Below are 13,001 nucleotides of genomic sequence, written 5' to 3' on the forward strand. Positions count from 1 at the left end.
ATATTAACCGGAACCGTTGCTAAGATGTGTAAATGTTCCTGCTTTTTTTTTTTTTTAAATCCTTATTAGATGCTTTTTCAGTCATTTTTCTTTTTATGTTTGGGTTTTAACTTGCTTTAAAAATTTTAACCTGTTAACCTTTGATATGTCTTGGATGGAAAATTTTAAACAATTCAATGTTTATTTGCATTAGTCCTTTAGTAAAGCGACAGCTTGAAGCCACTGCGAGACAGTAAAATTTGTCTTTGTGTGTTTTCTCAGTGTGTGAAGGCCTTGGTGTACTACGATGTCCAAACGTGCCGCCTGGACCTGCAGAACGATAAAGGCGACACGGCGCTGCACATGGCGGCCCGCTGGGGTTACGAAGGGATTATTCAGGTGCTGCTGGAGAATGGAGCGAGCACCCACGTCTATAACAAGAACAAAGAGTCACCGCTGCAGTGTGCACTCAACTCCAAGGTGGGCAGCATGAATGGCCAATAGAGAGGAAACTGATTCACTCAGAACTTAGATGTTCATGTTGGGGGTTTGTTTAAGTGGTCAGTGTGCGGGAGCAGAGTTTCCCAATCATTTACTCTGTAGGTACTTTTTATTATTTCTGAGGCTTCCGAAACGATGCTTTGGGATACTCTTATGCTGTGAAGGTAAACGTTAACCCGAGCCGGGCTGAGCTGATGACAACAAAGAACATTTAAAGTCAAAAATGGCAAAGAAACAAAAGTGACAAACACTGCAGTGAATGATCTTCATTATTGTAAAACAGAGCTTCTCTCTGAGCACATCTTGGTTCACTTTGGCCTCTTTCAGGGCACAACGGCACCAGGATAGTTCAGCTGATTTGGCTTTTTGGTTCGATTGGGTCCGTAGTTGATAAGAAAATTCCAAAAATATTTTCTAACCCGCTATTGGTTTGGTTTCATTTCACTTCACTCAAGCAAACCAACACCCCTGAAAAGTGCCGTGCATTTACAACAGGTGCTCTCTTGAGGGCGATTCCCAAGATTGACCACTGTAAAAAAGAAAGAAGAAGAAAATCCAGCCCATTGACTGGCTTGGACAGAAAATGAGAGGCAGCAGCCAGACATCCACCATGTTGACCTACGTAATCTCCTTTCTTTGCTTCACTGGACGGTCTGTTTGCTTTCACACTAGAAGAGAACGGAACCAGGGTTCACTTTATAGTGAAATGAGAGTCAGCATTTCATTTGGATCAGAGTTAATTTCTTTAATCTGCACCAGAGTGGGAATGATTTTCATTCATTTTGTTTTCAGATTGGACGCCTTCAATTTGTTCATACGTGTTTTATCTCCTCCTGTAGGTCCTCATGTTGCTGCAGACCACTCAGAACGGCCACCAATGCGCCAGGATTGATGTGAGTCTCATTTGCCCTTTTGATTTATTTGCTAAATAGAATAATTTAACAAATATACCTTTATATATTATAAACTTGTGGCACAAGTTTATATTCTAAACCACAAGTTTATAATGAACCACATAACGAACAAGTACAACGAAGGTCGCAGCCAACATTAGGTAATGAAGTACAACATGGGTTGAATGCTGCAAGTTGTTTATAAACAGTCACACTGGCTAAGCAAGGTTTCTTCTCTCATCATTAGAACCAACTTAAACTCCTTCGGATTGATCTGTTTTGTTTAGTTCAAATCAGTCTGTAATATTTTACAAGTGGACTAAGTAGCGAATTTAAAAGCTTTTTTCCCAATTTCTGTTCTCACTCCTGCAGCCACGATCTATTGACCAGTGATTGTTTGTTTTGTTTGTTGATGGAACGTTTTAGTCATGTTTTCAGCTGAAAGACTGATAAACTTATAATTTCATTTTCAGTTTATTTTATTTGAGATAGATACATTTCTTTCAACAGAAATACAGTAAGACAGAATCTTTTTTGCAGTTTGGTGTTTCTATATACACTAATGTGATACACTTTGTTACAAAAACATGAAATCATTTTTACTTTGTCCTAAAGTTAAAAAAAAAAAAAAAAAAAAAAAAAGTAAAAGCTGTACATTGTGGCATCAAAAGTTGGGATGTTCATTTGCCTTTATGCTTATTTCTTTGCTTTTTCTTCTCTTCTCTCCTCTTCTTGCTTGCCATCCTCGTCAGTCTCCGAATTGCTCCCCTCTGGCGTCAGACTGCAGCAGCCGTCGCTCATCCGTCTCCAGCACATCTTCTCTAGGCTCTGAGCCAAAGCCAGACATAGAGAGAGTCCGACACAGGGAGGTGAATGACTGCTATCTGACATACCTCTACAGCCTTTGTTGGCTTCTCTAGTTCTGAAGTCAGAAGTCAAAGCCAACGAGCCAACATGTGCTCGCAACCTGGCTTTATAGGCTTTTATTGTAGGTGTGCAACTGCTGTCCTCAAGAGCCGCAGTCCCGCAAGTGTTGGGAGTTTCCCTGCTGCGATACTGCTAACTCAAATCAGTGGGTAATTAACAGGCTGCTAATTAAGTCTGATGTGTCACTGAGTTCAGTTTGTATTTACATTTTTATGTTGGAACTGGAGTTGTGCTGATAAAGATGATGTTGGAGAAGTCAGAACATGCTGTTGATGCATGCTAATACTTTGTGTTTGATTGACAGGTGGAGAAGCTGCTGCGAGCTGTTGCCGACGGTGACGTGGAGATGGTGAGTTCAGCGAGCAGCGTCGTCTGTCTGTCGGTGCCGATCACCATCTGGTCATCGCTTTTTAAAGAAAACAACATCTGAATCAGTGTCGGTGTTTCAGGTGCGCTATCTGCTCGAGTGGATGGATGAGGAAGAGGAAGGTGAAGAAGAGCTACGGCCGGAGGCGCTGCTCTGCCACCCGCTCTGTCAGTGTCCAAACTGTGCTCCCACTCAGAAGGTCTGAATGACGTTGGAATGAACTTTGAGTTGCAGTGTTTACAGCGAGACGGGGTTTGAACCAGTCTGATGTTCCGCAGCTGTCCGTGCAGCAGGCCGGCGCTCTGGGTGTCAACAGCTGTAACAGTGACGGCTTCGCGCCTCTCCATGTCGCAGCCCTGCACGGCCACTCAAGGCTGGCGGCGCTGCTGATACGTCATGGTGCCAATGTCAATGCCCATACCAACCAGAGCGCCACACCGCTTCACCTGGCCAGCCAGAACAGCCACGTTAAGGTAGGAACGAAGTCAGGCTGACCAGACAGCAGTTTATTCTTTATCATGTTGTACGGACGTTATATTTGATCAGTTTTACTTAAACTGTAAAATCAGAGAAACTTCAGCCAGATACATTCTCCACAAGGCCTTTTTTCTTGTATTGTCATTTTCTTCTTAGGAGGAGTCTGGGGACTTCTTGTGGTTGGCTTGTTCTTCTTTGTGTTTTTTATTTTAACTGGTGCTTGGCAACGCATAGTCACCTATAATTCTCATTCTTCTACTGCATAACATTTAGGGTACAAAATAGATATAGGGAGTAAGTGATTGAAGGTAGGGGGGACAAATTAACGGCCACTGAGTAATGCCAAACAAAAAAACTCAAAGACCTAAATATAAATGGATGGAGATAGGCCTGTCATAATAACAAGTTTTGCCATGCGATTAATTGTTTCAGAAATTTTTGCGATGGACAATAATATTGCGCTAAGTGATTGTTGTCATTTTGAGACCATTTTCAACTAAAATAACAATAATGCCATAATAATGCAAGTACACCAATTCAAAGATCAACATAATTTATTTCTGAAGAACATTTAGCTCAATGTGCAGACCAGACTCATCCAGTCCTCAGTCTGCTAAAACAGATCCGGATTTCTCCTGGGGTTTTGGCAACGTGGTTACTTGGAACATATGATCTCTAAACACCATGTAACACAGTTACATAGTCTGTGGTCAAGCTTATATAAGGGGACATGTTTGGACTTGACCAGAGATAAATTTGATTGTCTTTGATCGCCTTCAGTATGTCATTTTTCATGCCATTGTAAAGTTGTGGAAATGCAGTTTGTAACATGTATGTTCATCCAGGCGATTCATACTGGTTGTGAAATGTTTGCAACTTTCTTCAAAATGTCGCCTTTTTAACAATATTAAAGGGCAGCATGGCTTTACCAACCACGCTGTCTGAGTGCAGACCATGTTGTACCGTCCTGTTTGTATTGGATCTGTCGGTAAACACCCCAGTGATTGTGGTCTGTCGGGAAGATGGAGCTTGCCTGTTTGTTAAGGTCTTAAGTGCATATTAAATCTTGTCGTATTGCCGTGTTTAGGCAATATGGTCTTAAAACAAATATGACAGAACAGTAAGACAAATGAAAATTATTGCGTCTGGTAAACTTATTGCGTGCAATTTTTTCTTACCGTGCGAATAATTGACTTATTCCTTATTGCAACAGGCCTAGATGGAGACATGACATAGTAAATGGTTTCCAACTTATAATTTCAGGATTTTCCACTTTCTATTAGCATACCACAGTCATAACATCAGCTTCATTATATGTGATATGGGCCCAAAAAAAAATCCCATGATGGTGACTTCCTGCTCTGTTTCTTATTAAATCCATTGAGCATGTGTTCAAACGAAGCATGTGTTGTCATAGTGTTTTCCTACTCTTGTATTTCTGGAACTTAAAGTGTTTCTAGAGCATAAAAACAGTCCTTGCTGCAACCGAGGTCCAAGTCATGATCACAGAGAATGCTTCTTTTGGTAGGTCGAGTATTTGACTCCTGTAAGCTTAGTCTGGGAGACTATTCCTTTCCCAACCAATGAACCAAATAATCCAAGATTTTCCCGAGCAACTTTGACTGCAATTGTATGTGTGACCCCCCACCCCCCTGCCCAATTACTTAACAATTTTCCCATTAAATATGAAAAAAGAGTAAATTGTTAATTGTGCATAAAAGCACAATAGACCCCCACAGTGAATCCCCACCTCACAGGCAAAGCTGTTTGTGGAGTATGAATTGACCAAAACAAATGTTTTTTCTTGTTCTTCTGGGCTCGAGAACAAGAACAAAGTTGTCGCTTCTTGTGGAGTATGTAACAAGCTTCAGGGTTGGGATATACTTGCTGCAACGTGTCCACATAGATGCACGACCATTCAAAAGTTTGGCGAAACTTTGTCATTGGATTGAATGGAAAAGTGCGTCCAAACTTTTGACTGGTAGTGTATGTTGGCTCTATAAAACACATTGCCTCGTTCTGATGCGAGGCAACATGTCGTGTCCGCGAGGTTCGATATTGACTTGAATGCTAGAGGAGCTCCTGCAAACCAGATGATGAGTGCGACATCGGAGGAAAACGATGGCAGACAGTTTTGTGCCTCTCAGACATTGTTTAAAACCACCAGCATTTCTGATTTTTTCCTGCACAGTGGCAAAGGCTCCTGGCTTAACAGATTGTTAAGCTGTTGTTTACGGAAATGCCCCAGAAATACAATTAAAAAAAAAACCTGATTCGTGGATTATTGCTGTTTTATGGGCATAATAGTATTATCGGAGGAAATAGGCCACAATGTCTCAGATCAGTGGGTGTGACCTTCACTTTGTTCCCTGTAGCATTATTCCTTACCTTGTCACACGGTTTGCACCCACAAGACCCAAAAAGACTGTGATTTTGTGTTTCTTGCCACTTTGTCTTCATGATTCATTGTTCCACTTTTTCACGAGTGACAAAAAACAAAACTGTGGATTATAGTTATCACATGAATTGTAATCACACAGTAACCCATAATCATAATGATCCAGCTGCAGTGCGACTGCCAGGTGACAATGAGTTTATCATTAAACTGTGCTGTGGGACTGCTTGTGTCACACAAGTGGTAAAAATAAAATGTTTATAGTTGAGTGTGAAGTAGAAGTGGGTCAAACATGAATGTGACTTTGCAGCAGGAAGGAAGGTGTATTTACTCCACCTAGTGGAAAAGACTGGAACTGTCTGGTCACAGTTTTCATGTTTCTCTTCATGGCCTCCTGATTGTAGAATTTCATCACCAAGCTGTTTGGAAAAACTCCAAAGCCTCAAAGGTGATTTTACCATTTTGCCCTTCAACTCTCTTCCTCTTTTTCTCTATGTCCTTCCTTTTGACGTTTTTCTTACATACTGCACTTTGTGATCAGTTCAGGCATTTTACGTATCAGTTCATATAAAGATTTAATGTGGTTGTTAAAAGTTGTGTTCATGTGATGTCAGATTGCCAAAAGAACATGACATTTTGCAATGTCTGGTTACTCATTTAAGATAATTGGATAAAAACACAGAAACATGATGGAAAAAGGTTTTTGTAGAACATACTAGAAAATCCCTTTTATCCATCATATCATTATTTGAAAAAATTGTCCACTTCGAAAAAGAATTGTTGTTTAAGAAAGTTATATTGATAAAGCTTTGTAAACCAAAAAATAAACCAAAGGAACACTAAACAAACATAAAAGGAGATTTTTATTTTTATAAAGAAAAAGAATTGCAGATGCTGAACAAAAATACAAAGTATATAAGAAATAAAGCAATTATTAGAACAAAAGGATTATTACAGCAGAGTACTAGGATGTAATAAAAAAACAAGAACAAAAGTAAATGCAGTTGTTTTTTTGTGACAAATCTGACACAAATAGACAGGAAAAAGGGGAAAGTGGACATTTACTGTTTCTGCATTTTTACTGATGCTGGTTTATTTAATAGTTTTAATAAACCAGCTGATGAATGTGGTGAGAAAGTAGGAACATTTTTACAACATGTGGCATTTAAACACACAGACCCAGCCACGTGTACAACCTGCCTGCTGCAGTGAAGTTTCCTGTTGAATATGAAATAACCGGGTTCATTGCATATAAAAGCTTGGAAATCACCGTCATCCCCCGTGATGATCCCCCACCCCGCTTCAGACTAAGCTTCTTGCGGAGTATGAAGGGACCAGACGAAAAAGAAGTTTTTTCTTGGTCATGGAGCATAAAGAGCAAGAACAAAGTACTCTCTTCTCGGGGAGTTGTAACAAGCTTAACTCAGAACTACATTGTCATACTAGCACAGCTACAGGTGAGCGTGGTGTGGCAGGGTGGTCGCCGGGGGAAACGGTTACTGCACTGGTGGAAGCAGTGCCAAGGTGTGAGGATCTTCAGCTTGTGGCTTTAGATATTACTGTTAACGTGTTTTGTATGTTTTCTGTTCAGGTGGTGAGGTTGCTACTGGAGTGTAATGGCAAACTGAATAAGAAGGATCACTATGGCAACACTCCTCTGATCAACGCTTGTCTTCGTGGAAATCTGGAAATGGCCACCATGCTGTTACAGGTGAATACCGTCAGACAGGATGTGGCCAAGTGAAGTAAGTATTTTCTGGTAATGATGGTGTTTGTGCAGAGCAACGCGCTGGTGAACATAGCAAACCTTCAGGGGAACACAGCTCTTCATGAGGCAGTGCGTGGAGGACACCTGGCACTTGTAGAGCTGCTGTTGAGGAGCGGGGCCTCACCGGGACTCAGGAACAAGAAGCAGAGGACGCCGCTGGACTGTGCTTATGAACTCGGTGGAAAGGTGGTGCCCCCTCCCCCCAAAACACACACACACACACACACACACTGCATGAAAAGAAGTCTCGGGCATGTTGGGGTTTTCGATCAAAGCACATCGAGTTAATATCTATTAGGGCAGTGACGATATGCTGATTCAATTCCGATTTTTTTGGGTGCTGATTCGATTTAAATTGCAATTCTCAAAATTCTACAATATTGATGATTTTTGTAAATTAAAAACAAAAAAATGTATAAAACTTCTTCTTGCTGGTAATTTTTCTTGATTTTAGTTAGGAGAAAACAACACAGTAGCCAGACCATCATTCTGCTGCTATAATGCCCAAGAAGACAAATAAAAAGATCAATAAAACCAATAAAAATGACAAAAATTTTATTGTGGATTAATTTTATTTAGTTGAAAAAAAAAATTTTTTTTTAACAAAAAAATCCATTTCAAAATTGTGAAACAAAAAATCCTGATTTTTTTTATTTTTCAATTTGATTTTCCCGCCCCTAATATCTATATTTATATTGTGAATAATGTGATGTGGAGAGATCAGGATATAGAAGTCAACACGCACCATAAGCCAGGGATCCCTGCTGAGAAAGATGAAGAGGAAGAAAAGTTAAGCGAGTACTCTTAACAAACATCTGAGTGTCGACATGTTTGAACAAAATCTGCAAAAGTGTCGTTTTCTGCTCCTCAAATACAAAAATAAAACTACAGTAATGTTTTTGTCAAGGTTTTTTTTAAAAAATATTTTGTTAAATTACAAGGATATTTGTTCTTTTAAGTTAAAAATGTAAAATTAGAAATGTAGAGAATTTCAAGAAACCATCATTTAGCCACATTAAAGGTTGCGTCTCTGTAAATGGAGTCAGTTTGTGGAACCATTTGGACAGAAAAATGTAAAAACATCAAAAATTGTATTTAAAAGAAAAAAATACATAAAATCTTATAAAACAGTTATAATGAAGATGGTGAAAATTGATGATGGGATAAATACCAAATACACTAAAATGTAAATCGGGATGAGTTTTACAATATAATAAAACAAAACAAGATAACTGTGATGTGGGCTGGAATGGGGTTATAAGGCGTAACTATAGCAGCAATGTTGCATAAAGAGGGAAAGGATCTCTGAACTGTCTGGGCAATAGAAATGATAGGAACAACACAGAAGTTGCTGGATAATGATAAGGTCCCCACTTTTCAAACCCAGTTCCACAACCATGCAATGATCCCACACACAGCAGCAGGTCTGCAACAGAATCACTGAAAAAGAAAAGAATCAGAGTGTTGATATGGACATTACTTCAGTTAGCTTTGGCTAATGGTGGTCCTACAAGGTCTTGAATTGTGGTGAACTCAGTGAAAATGAGAATACTAGCAGAAACACCAACTTGTTTGTGTTTTCTTTTGCAGAACACTGAAATCCTGAGAGCTCTGCAGAAAGCCTCCGGACTTTCGCCTGATGCCGAACCACTCAAACTCCTCTCTGTGCCCAAAGGAGCCCTGGGTAGAAGTTATTTAAGATAATATGCACAGATATTCTGACTTTTTTGTCTGGAACCACTTGTAGAAAATGTTACTTATTTCAGTCTTTGGAACAAATTCATTCTCCATTCTGCCTGAATTAAAAAATGTTGAGTCTCATTAAGGCTAAATCTGCTTTCTGCTTACTGCAGCTCATTCATTTGTGCAGCGCCTAAGACTGCAGGACAACTCCAACAGCAGGAAACAGAAGTTGGCTCAGTCCATGAACAGGTAGGCCACGCAACCCCCCGACCCCGCAAAAGGACAAAACTCCTCCACATTGTTATTTATAGAATGATGCATTGAGAATAAAGGAAAAGGGGAAAGTGGTGCAGTACCTGAGATGTGTTTTTGGATGATCTTTGATTCAGGATTCAGCAGATGAGGAAAGGTTCCTGTAGCCCCCCCTTCAGGAGTTCACCGGTCCACAACCAGGTACTCCTCTTCCTTTCTTCCTTTGTACTTCATGCATTTTTTAACGTTGTCATGATTATGAAGTCAATTAATCCAGTAGTGGGTGGTGCTGACATCAGTTTTAGACCCAGCCCGGTGGCATTAATTCCCTGCTGAAGAAGTTTTTTTTATTTTTAAACTAATCAACAAGACGTTGCTGTGGCTTGTTTTCTACTTTTTGTTCATTTTTTTTTCTTCTTCTTTCTCTCTTTTCTTTCCCTTTCTCTCCCTCATTTGTCTATTTTCCTCTATCTCTTTCCCTCATCCCTTCTCTCTTTTATCTCTTTTTTTTCCCGGTCCGGTCCAGCAGTAATAAGCTGAAATAACAGATTTATGAAACAATGGGAGCAATAAAGCCAATGGGAGCCTTATTATCCACAGGAAGAGTAAATGTGTTCAGCACAACACGGCAGCCAGGCCATCATTCTGCTGTCAAGATGCTGGACAGGACAAGTAAAAAAACCTTACCAACATGCCTGATACACTAATGGCAATACTCAAAAGCTCTCGCCATCTGTACAGTTTTTCTACTCGTCTTTTTCTTCCTCTTCTTGTCTTCTTTGTTGAGAGCCTGTCTCCCCCCCCCCCCCCCCTCCCTCTGCCACATTTAATGACCTCACTAAATGATCCGTTTGTTTCTCAGATCAGGTCCTGAACAAAGGACTTTTGACTCTGTACCTCGCAGAAATGCTCATTTTAGACTTCACCTTCAGTTCAAATCTGTAGTTATGAAAATGTCTTTGTGGCAAATCCTTATTTTGTTTCCCTTAGCTGCATTTAACACAAGAACGGACAAGACAGTTGATTTAATCTTTTTAAAAACAGCATTTTCAGTAACTGTCAAATAAAATCCCGAAGCCTTGCTGGTCCCTGACTTTCTAAAACCAGCACCAACAGAACATTTGCATGAGAAGAGCAGTTGCCGAGGTGTGAAACGTCCAGAAAGAACTTCATCCTGATGGAAATGTTCATTCTGGGAACCACACTGTTGAAGTCCTTCTGTAGGAAACTCTGACTTCTCACTGGAACTTATTCAGCTGAGATACTGTGGCACAGCAGAGTTAGATTAGGACCTCCATTGTCTTTGCCTCAAACTCGGAACTAATTCTAGATTTACGACACCTTTTACTATGTAAAGTTACAAGTTAGTGAAAATTAGTTGCTAGATTCATTATGTTACTAAATGCAGCGAAACAACACTTGTCCAAGAAAAAGCCGTGGTACAAAGGATAACAAGACATTTTCTCCTTTTCTTGTGTCATTAAATATGTTAATAAAAAAAAAAAAGTTTTATCAGTGGAAACCAGTATGACAACATGTCATTGGAACAAAAAGTCTCCCAACTTAATCTTGATTTTTCTTTGCAGGTGAATTCAGACAGACGAAGACTGAGGAGAGGGGAAACGGTGGAGGTCAGCAGCCCCTTACGAAGTCCTAATGCTCAGTCTCGTCTGAAGGAGCGGCCCCTGGGTCGCTGTCACACTCTGGACTCTGGAGTCCACTCACCAGAGCAAAGTGAAGCTCCTCACTCGCCAAACCTGACAAGACAGACATCAGAAAGAAGCGATCAGACAGAAAGCACACACACTCCTAAAGCAGCTGAAGGTATCAGCGTTCACACCTGCAGGGATGCAGGAAACACACAAGCCGATGCAGAACAACACGCTACCGATGAGTCAAGTTACAGTTCAGGGACTGAGACCTCTTCACCCTCACATGTGTCTCCACCAGTCGACGGCTTGCTTGATTCCCCGCACAGAATCGTCCCGAACCCTCTCTCAGATCCACATCAGCCCGAGGAGCCGTCCAACAGTCACAGCCGGGGAGAATCTCCCCTCAACACGGAGTCTTCTGACAGCCAGACTGGGATTCACACTGAAACCTTTCAGCTGCAGAGGAAGGAGGAAAATTTAAGTTCAACCTGTGCTGCTGATGAGCATCCCCTCATCCACACTGATGAGGAGAACCTGGAGAACAGCAAACACACCCCAGAGAGGAGCAGAGAGTGGCATCAGGGGGACTGTCACTCTGTGATCTCAGGAGTTGTGTGGAACAACTTTAAGAAAATCAGTGAATGAAGAATAAGAATGTTTTGCTTTTAGGTCTAAAAAATAAAAAGGAAGTACATTGTTTGAGCAGCTCAAACCCTTTGACCTGTGTCCTCTAACAGAGAATGTAATCAAATTTCAGAAATGGACTCTGCTTTCATTCATCCCAGGTTTTAACTTTGCCTGCTGCCTCTGTTCCAGTAACATGCAGCTTAGGACATTTTACTTTGTAGAGCTTTAAGAATAAAATAACTTGACTACTGTTTTTGTCTCCAGTTTATTTTGGGAAGCCTGTGAAGGTATCACACTGGAAAACTAAGACATGAAATGCGATTCAGAATTCCCACTCTGAGAGCTCAACCAGGCAGCTTTACACATCAGAGATCTCCTTAGAAATATATGAAATGCATTTTAAAACTGATTAAATGGTCACCGTCAGTTTGACAATTAAAACTTTATCATATAAGATGCTGTAGTCTGCCCCCACTGTGTCCAGCAGGGGCCTGGACGTGTACATGGATAGTCTAGTAGTGCACAGATAACAGCGGGGAAGCCTGAGGGAGATGAACTCAATGTAAATGAGTCAGCCAGGCTGTTTTATATTATCAGCTGTTGTAAATGTTACGTACCTGCAATAACATCAAATACCTCCTTGATCTTCAGAGTGTCTTTGTGGCCAGGGAAGGTGATGAAAATGTTCAAGAAGTGCTTCAAAGCAAGGGTTACACTCATTTCCCTGCAAACACTTGCGTTGGACAGACACGACAGCAGGCAAACTGCACAGTGGTTAGGGCTTTGATGCACCCTGTGGTTTTAGTGAGATGTGGGTCCAGCAGGCTACATAGGTAAACTATACCAGGCCTGCTGGACCTATACCTCTACCACAAGTCTTCACTGGGAAAAGCAAGTTGGTTTCCTGTTCCTGAACATGCATAGGACTGGTGGCCTGAATGCTTTTTGAATCAAGTGTGCATCCTCTGCCACAGGGTCATGGTTCCCTAAAAAGGAGCTCTGTCTCTAATATTATCTTTCTGCACCTAACTCTGAATTAGCTTTCTCTTTCTCTATCTCACTCTGTCTCTCCCCTTCTCTTTGTTGCATTCTATAAATACTCGGCCTGTATGGACGAGGCTCAGTTCATCCCAGTTTTACTGTTAACCAACCTGAGGCAGTGAAAGTCAGGTGTTTGGGAAATTTGAGAGGGGATTTGATAGGAAATTAATTAGTTTTAATGCATACCATGTTCTTTTTCATTTAGCCGCTGACTGGTTTATTGATTTTTTTGAGACAGTAGAAGTAGTGATAAGTTTTATTTTATTTAATCTGTATAAGTTTTAGCCCTGCGATGGACTGGCGAGCTGTCCAGGGTGTACCCTGCCTGTCGCACAAAGCCGGCTGGGATAGGCTCCAGCTTCCCCTGCGACCCTGAATTGGAATAAGCGGTTCGGAAAATGAATGAATGAATGAATGTATAAGTTTTATACAAGAATGA

General features: G+C 40.8%; 1 protein-coding gene across 1 annotated transcript in view; it reads left to right on the forward strand.

Annotated features, from left to right (window-relative positions):
* The window catches only part of ankrd27 (ankyrin repeat domain 27 (VPS9 domain)), a 36,417-nt gene extending 24,656 nt beyond the window's left edge, over window positions 1-11,761 (forward strand). The window contains exons 17-28 of the mRNA XM_079259628.1: window positions 262-459; window positions 1,320-1,373; window positions 2,126-2,242; window positions 2,605-2,649; window positions 2,750-2,866; window positions 2,946-3,140; window positions 7,131-7,250; window positions 7,320-7,493; window positions 8,898-8,991; window positions 9,161-9,239; window positions 9,380-9,443; window positions 10,829-11,761. Coding sequence (XP_079115754.1) covers window positions 262-459; window positions 1,320-1,373; window positions 2,126-2,242; window positions 2,605-2,649; window positions 2,750-2,866; window positions 2,946-3,140; window positions 7,131-7,250; window positions 7,320-7,493; window positions 8,898-8,991; window positions 9,161-9,239; window positions 9,380-9,443; window positions 10,829-11,539 — 1,968 coding nt within the window. The 3' untranslated portion in view covers window positions 11,540-11,761. The remainder of the gene's footprint in view (window positions 1-261; window positions 460-1,319; window positions 1,374-2,125; window positions 2,243-2,604; window positions 2,650-2,749; window positions 2,867-2,945; window positions 3,141-7,130; window positions 7,251-7,319; window positions 7,494-8,897; window positions 8,992-9,160; window positions 9,240-9,379; window positions 9,444-10,828) is intronic.
* Window positions 11,762-13,001: the final 1,240 nt, after the last annotated feature.

Source organism: Telmatherina bonti (genome assembly GCF_933228915.1).
Source record: "Telmatherina bonti genome assembly, chromosome: 2".
NCBI lineage: Eukaryota > Metazoa > Chordata > Actinopteri > Atheriniformes > Telmatherinidae > Telmatherina > Telmatherina bonti.